The sequence below is a fragment of the Gymnogyps californianus genome, unplaced genomic scaffold (genome assembly GCF_018139145.2).
Source record: "Gymnogyps californianus isolate 813 unplaced genomic scaffold, ASM1813914v2 HiC_scaffold_128, whole genome shotgun sequence".
Taxonomy (NCBI): domain Eukaryota; kingdom Metazoa; phylum Chordata; class Aves; order Accipitriformes; family Cathartidae; genus Gymnogyps; species Gymnogyps californianus.
This window is the reverse complement of record NW_026114009.1, coordinates 126,703-134,168: the sequence shown is the minus strand read 5'-3', so window position 1 is coordinate 134,168 and position 7,466 is coordinate 126,703. Positions and strand designations below refer to the sequence as shown.

At 44.6% G+C, this 7,466-nt stretch overlaps 1 protein-coding gene across 1 annotated transcript; it reads left to right on the top strand.

Moving 5' to 3' along the window:
• Nucleotides 1-2,090: 2,090 nt before the first annotated feature.
• LOC127028000 (uncharacterized protein KIAA1958-like) lies at nucleotides 2,091-6,732 on the top strand. The gene is given in 3 exon segments (XM_050913832.1): nucleotides 2,091-2,198; nucleotides 5,684-6,395; nucleotides 6,398-6,732. Coding segments are annotated over 3 exon segments (1,155 nt in total).
• The last annotated feature ends 734 nt before the right edge of the window (nucleotides 6,733-7,466 follow it).

Here is a 7,466-nt window from a genome sequence, read left to right as displayed (position 1 = left end):
GGACAGCCCCTGTTGTCTTCTCACAGAGGCCACCCATGCAGCCCCTGCCCCCGCTACTAAAACCTTGCCACATAAACCCAGTACAGTACCCAGACGCATTAGTTCTTGAGTATTTAAGTTCCTAACATTTCATGCCACTGATGATTGCCCGATGCTCCAATCTATCTAGATCCCTCTGCAAGGCCTCTTGTCCCTCGAGAGAGTCAACAGCACCTCCCAGTTTAGTATCATCAGTAAACTTACTAATGGTGCGTTCAACTCCTGCATCCAGATCGTTGATAAAAATATTGAACAGAACTGGCCTTAGAATTGAGCCCTGAGGAACACCACTAGTGACTGGCTGCCAGCCAGATGTATCCCCATTCACTACAACCCTTTGAGCTCTGCCCTTCAGCCAGTTCTTCACCCAGCGCACCATGTACCTGCTCATCCCACAGTTGGACAACTTGTCCAGAAGGATACTGTGAGGGACAGCATCAAAAGCCTTACTAAAATCCAGAAAGACTACATCCACCGCCTTCCCTTCATCCACTAGGTGGGTGACCTTATCGTAGAAGGATATCAGATTATGTTTTCACCAAATCTTGCAACTCATTTTGTGTAATTGCGCACTGAGGCAATATGCTGGCAGGCCCCTGGGGGCCCCTTTGCTTTGTTAAGCACTGACAGAGAGATGAAAATGCTGTTGCTGCACTCATCCTCCGACCCCTCTGTCCATGTCTCATCGCCAGAGTTCCAGAGGTCTCAATTCCACCATTCACCCTGCTGGCAAATGGCTCATACCTCAGCAATATCATTCCTGGGCTGCTCCATGTGCCCCGCCCCCTCCCCCCCCCTTAACTGGGTTTACCCACTCAGCTATTTGCTGCACGAGTACAAGACAGATGTGGACATGGTGGAGCAAGTCCAGTGGAGGCTGCCAATATGATTTGAGGCTGGAGCACATGACATATGAGGAGAAGCTGAGGGAGCTGGGTTTGTTCAACCTTAAGGAGAGAAGATGAAGGGGAGATTTAATTGCTTTCTTTGAATACCTAATAGGAGGGTGTAGAGAAGATGGATTCAGACTTCTTGGAGATGCACTGGCATAGGAAGAGAGGCAATGAACACAAGTTGCAACATGGGAAATTCCAATATAAATATAAGCAGAAAATTTTTCCTTGTGAGGGTAGTCAAATACTGAAACAGGGTCGCCAAGAGTCTCTGGGATCTCCACCCTTGGAGATATCAAAACTTTGACTGGACAAGGCCCTAAGCAACCTGATCTAGTTGACCCTGCTTTGAGCAGGGAGTTTGACTAGAGATCTCTAGAGATTCCTTCCAACATGTATAATTACGTGATTCTATGGCAAAGAAAGTTGCACTTAATTTGGTCTTAAGAGTTTCTAAAGTTTCAGGATGTTTTTATTTGTTCCAAATATGACCTTCACCTCAAAATATCTGATTGTTTTCCTTTTTGTTGGGGTTGGTGGGGAAAACAAGTTTCTGAAGTTTCTAAATAAATGATTATTGTTGGATATGAATCAATTACATTAAATATTTTTTGTTTAAGGCTTTCTGTGTTGTGTGTGTAGGAGTTGCCCAAAGTCAACCCTTATCAGACAGTGAGGGAGTACAAGTATCAGAATTATTTTACAAGTGCTGAGCTCTCTCTGATTAAATGGTCTCTTAATCTCAGAGTAGTTTTGCGTAGGCTGAGATACACTTGTATCTCAGTCTTGCTATCTCACCCTCCCTTTTCCATGGAAGAAGCAAGAATGATTTTCAAATGGTTCTCTTTATGACAGAACAAAGAGCCAGATGACTATCTTCTGAATTTTGCATTGACAAAGACCACTGATTTCCCGGGGCTGGCCTTGCCTTTATACTGGCTATTAGCAAATATATAGATAACTTTGTACAGCAATGGCATCCAGCCATTCCAGACAGGCAAGCCACACTGCTGCGTCAGGCCAGGTCATTGCTGCTGTTCCTGTGCTGCTGTACTGGACAGGCTGGAACTCCAGTGTGAACTCGAGTAGAAGGGACTGTGACCTGTGGATAAGTCCACGTGGGAGCAGGTGCACCCCGAAGCGTCTGTGGCCGTGGATATGTCCACGCTGCAGCAGGTACACCTTGAAGCATCAGTGGCTGTGGATAAGACCATGTCGGAATACCTCGAAGCGTCTGTGGCCGTGGATAAGTCCACGACACAGCAGGTACACCCCTAAGGAGGGACTGTGGCCTATGGATAAGGCCATGCCGGAGCAGGTACACCTCGAAGCGACTGTGGCTAAGTCCAGGCTGCAGCAGGTATATCCCTGAAGAGACTGTGGCCCATGAATAAGTCCACGCCAGAGAAGGTAAACCCCCTAAGGGACTGTGGTCCGTGGATAAGCCCACGCTGGAGCAGGGGCAAGGGGAGGAGTTCGTTGCAATGTTAGACCCTATGGCCTGGTCCAAAGGGACCAGGGGTGGAGATTGTAATGGATATACCTTTAAACTGTTGTAACCCATGATTTGAGTTGCATGTTATAGGAAGGAACCACCCGGACCAATGGAGGACGAGCCTCACAAGAAGCAGTGCAAGTGCAGCAGCGACCCGACCTGAGCTGGCTTTGGTGCCCAATAACTCCATGGGTCCACGCAACACACCACCTCTCCTGTCCTGAGTGACCACCATAACAGATATGACCCAAGTCATGGGCTAAATGAACTCAATGGACATTTTATGGACGTTTTACAGGGGTGGCCCATAGACTAAGGGAATGATATCTGTGTATTATATCAAAGGACGGGAAGGAGGGTGGTGGTTAATGAGGATGTACTGGATAGCGTGGGAGCTGAGCATGACGTAAATGGTATGGAATAAGGGGTGGAGAATGTACTGGTTTTGGCTGGAATGGAGTTAATTTTCTTCATAGTAGCTGGTATGGGGCTATGTTTTGGATTTGTGACCAAAACAGTGTTGATAACACACCAATGTTTTAGTTATTGCTGAGCAGTGCTTACACAGTGTCAAGGCCTTCTCCGTTTCTCACACTGCTCTGCCAGCGAGTAGGCTGGGGGTGGGCAAGAAGTTGGGAGGGGACACAGCCAGGACAGCTGACCCCAGCTGACCAAAGGGATACTCCATACCATATGATGTCATGCTCAGCATATAAAGCTGGGGGAAGAAGAAGGAAGGGGGGGGGACACGTTCAGAGTGATGGCGTTTTGTCTTCCCAAGTAACCGTTACGCGTGATGGAGCCCTGCTTTCCCGGAGATGGCTGAACACCTGCCTGCCGATGGGAAGTGGTGAATGAATTCCTTGTTTTCCTTTGCTTGCGTGCGCGGCTTTTGCTTTACCTATTAAACTGTCTTTATCTCAACCCACGAGTTTTTACCCTTCTGATTCTCTCCCCCATCCCACTGCGGGGGAGTGAGCGAGCAGCTGTGTGGTGCTTAGCTGCCTACTGGGGTTAAACCACGACCCAGGCCATCCTCTATAAAGTTGTGATTGACATGTTTAAAACCAAGCCACTATATGTGCTGTTTATACAGAAACAGTATTTAAAATGTGGATTGTCAGTCAAAGTGCTGATTACATTCTAGTGCTATAATAAATGGTGGTAGGTGCACTGAACAACATACGGGAGTAAAAGTTTGTTTCTGAATTTCAAACATCATTGGCTTTTTATTTCCAGCCTGTACTTAGCCATAATAATAGGGTTTATCTTATGCGTTGTCCAAAACATAAGACTACATTGAAGGCTGCTAGGGGTTCTTTGATATTGACATCAATATTAAGGTTATCTTTTGAAATAGACTGGCTACCCTTCTTTTCCCTTTGTGTACAGTTGGTGCAAACCTCAGTGTTGCTCTGGCAGCATTTTTTCATGTCGTCAGAAGCCTCTAAAGGTCTGGGCTGCAGACCTCCAGTTCTTTTCACTTTCCAAGGGGGATGAGAACCTCCCCAGTGGGTTCCACTGAATATTCTCCATGAACTAGACAGCTCTGTGCTGAAGATGTGGGAACTGGTCCCAGGGGATCTGAGCTCAAACCTGCTTTCTGGTCTGCCTGTATTTCTTCAGCTATGTAGATGGGTGGGAGGGGAAGTTGCCCAGGTGTGTGGTTATTCCCCTCTCCTATCACCTAAAGTGTGTGTACCACATGAGATGGTGCAAATGGGCTAGGGGAGGAGATAGAGCCACCTTCCCTTCCCTGCTTTCTTCCCTACCAGCAGATCTGCTTGTGCTTTATGTTAAGTGAAGTTACAAGGCTGAATATTTTTTCTGTTGGTGAGATGTTCTGATGTTACATTGATGTGTTAGATGTGCCTATAGTAAACTGAGTAATTCCGAGCTCCTTTACTGGGTAGGGAGAGTGAACACACCTCCTTTCTGTAGAACAGGAGGAACACACAAAGGCTCCAGAGAAAGGTTCTGCACCATATGAACTCACAGCCCAGTGGGGATGGGCTGAGAAGCTAGGTGGCTGCTGGGAAGCGGTGTCCTGCACTCCCACTTTTACACTCTCTTGCTTCCATCCCTGGCCCTGGCAAGCTCCTACTCTGCTACTGTCAAAAGGGGAATGACAGATGGTAGTTTTAGCACTCATTGTTAGGGGAATCTTCCCCTAGTTGGAACTGTTGCTTTTGGGGGCCTTAGACTCATAGAACCCCAGGTCAGAAAAGACCATGGGAGATTTCTAGTCCAACCTCCTGCTCAAAGCAAAGACAGCTATGAGATCCGACTACGTTGCTCAGGACTTAGTCCAGTCAGGTCCTGAAAACCTCCAAGGATGGAGTTGCCACAGCCTCTCTGGACCCCTTTGCCAAAGCTTGACTGTCCTCATGGTGGAAAAGCTTTTTCTTGTGCCCTCTTGTTTCAATTTATGCCCATTGTCTCTCATCCTCCCACCATGCACTACTGTGAAGAGCCTGACTCCATCTTCTTGATAACTTCCACATGGACATCAGAAGGCTGCTTTTAGGTTCCTCCGAAGCTTTCTCTTCTCGTCACTTAACTGTAAAGACCTTTTCTCATGTTATGATCAGCCAGAAAACTAATGGTACACAAGAATCATCTTAGTGGTAACATTTGATCATCGATTAACAACTGTGGTTTGATATGTCACTGATCATAAGGACCTATGAAAATAGCCTTGTAGAGTAATATAATGTTGTTTCCAGATTTTGATTTTTCTGCAAAATTAAAATCTTAAAAATGCACCCAAAGATACTTTTTACTATAATAAATATGATGCTTTAGCTATTTTTGTTAAAAAAAAAAAAAAAAAAAAAAGGAACCAGTGCAACCTCTGGTTTCACAAATGAAGCAATACAGCAATACAGAATGGGATTATTACTTAGATTTGGCCCTGTACACAGCAGTGGAATCCATAGAAAAAAATTTCTATCTTGCATTTGTTCTAAAAAGCAGACTGCCTCTAATCTCAGAGTTTTCCACAAATCTCTGTGCCCTAAGTGTGCCCTAGTGACACGAGCTCATTTTGATTGTTTTTGCCATACTCTACTAACATCATTTGTGAAACTGAAGTTGACTTTTAAATCATAAGACAGGTATGTAATAATGTTTTCCAGTGCTCTTTGTGAAATTGATTTTTTTAAAGAAAATTTATTTTGGGGAAGATGTATTGCACAAACTCACTGCTGCTTTTGTTTTGATTTTGTTTGCTTTGTTTTTTTTCCTTCTCCTTCTTTCAGACCAGGATGAGAGAGCAGCGGAGCTCAGCAGGGAGCAGAACGAGAAGACCGTTCGCAGCACACAGACAGCTCTCCGTAACTTCCAAGAGTTCCTCATTTCCAAGTACCCCTCTGAGACCCGAGAAATCTATGTCATCCCCTGCAAAGAGCTTGATGCCTACCTTGCTTCCTTCTTTGTGGATGCTAGACAGAAGGATGGTTCCGAATATGAGCCAAACAGCTTGGCCAACTATCAGCGTGGGCTGGAGCGGTATCTCAAAGAGCACAGGTATGGATACAGTATTACCAGGGATAAAGAGTTCAAGAGGTCCCAAGAAGCTCTGAAGCAAAAGCAGATAGAGCTAAGGTGTAAAGGGAAAGGAAACAAGCCACACAAATCCATGAAGCTTACCTTTGCTGATGAGCTTATCCTACGCAAAAGAGGTTTGTTGAGCCGATACAATCCTGAGGGGTTGCTGAACCTTGTCTGGCTAAATAACACTAAGGCGTTTGGACACTGCACGGGTTTTCATGGGTCCACCCTCAAATGGGGAGACATCCGGCTCTGGGTGACAGAGACTGGGTTGGAATACTTGGAGTGGATGGGGCCAGACAACAGTGACATGAATGCCAAAAGCAAGAGAGGAGGGACTGATTCCAGGGTGTACGCCACCCAGCACTCCCCACAGACCTGCCCGGTGCAAGACTACAAAGAATATGCACAGCAGCGGCCCCAGCAATGCGATATGAAGATGCTCCTTTTTATCTGTCCATCAAACCAGTTGTCAACTTGGCTGCACTTCACTGGTACAATTGTCAAGCCCTGGGGAAAAACAAGCTTGCCAAGATGGTAAAGACAATGTGTGAGAAAGGCAACATCCCCGGCAGGAAGACCAACTTCAGTGTCTACCAAAGCTGTAGTACCCTGTCAGAAGCACAGAGCAATCAGCTGGTGCTGATCTGTAATAACTTGAGCCAGCAAACTGCCCAGTCTATGGCAAGCCACTCCAATACTGGCAACTTGATAGTGTCTGCTTCCTATGACTCTTCCTCTGACATGGCTTGAAAGGGGGATTTAACTTGAACAGTGTTTTCTTTTCCTTTTTGTTTCAAGCATTGAATTTGTGCCCAATAATACACATAAACTGTGACTGTATACTATTCCTCTACATCCCCTCTCCAGTGTTAATTCACTTTATAAATATATAAAAATACATAATATATTTTTCTTTCTACAAATAAGTCAATAGAAATAGTTTAATATTGCTAACATAGTATTTATAGCATTAATACAAAAATGAAAGCTACTTATGTATTATAATTACTGCTTTTACAAAGGCAAAAATGGTTCTCAGGCAGCACAAGATAGACTGGAAATACAGTTTTAATGTGCACACATTATTGACTGTAAATCCCCAGGAAGGTTTATATTATCAGTTGTATTTTAAAGTGTGTGTGTGGGGTTTAACTTCTTATTTTAACAACATGACCTCCTAGACTGGAGGAGACAAACTTATCACTGGCTGCTGCTTCTTACCTGTTGGCTTGTTCTTGTTCAGCAAGACCAGGATCTAGGAGGTGCATCGATGTAAGTTTGTGAAATCATTTACAACAATTTTTTTGTTTTGGTTTGGTTTTTTTCCTGAAACTCATTTATGCCAGCTGGAAAAAAAACCCCTAATGTTAACTAAAGACTATTTTAAACAATTCTTGTTGTTGATGATTTTCTGTGATCAAAATGTCACTGGTCTTTAGACTATGAAGTATTGTTTTTAACAATATGTGAAGGTGTAATGGCAA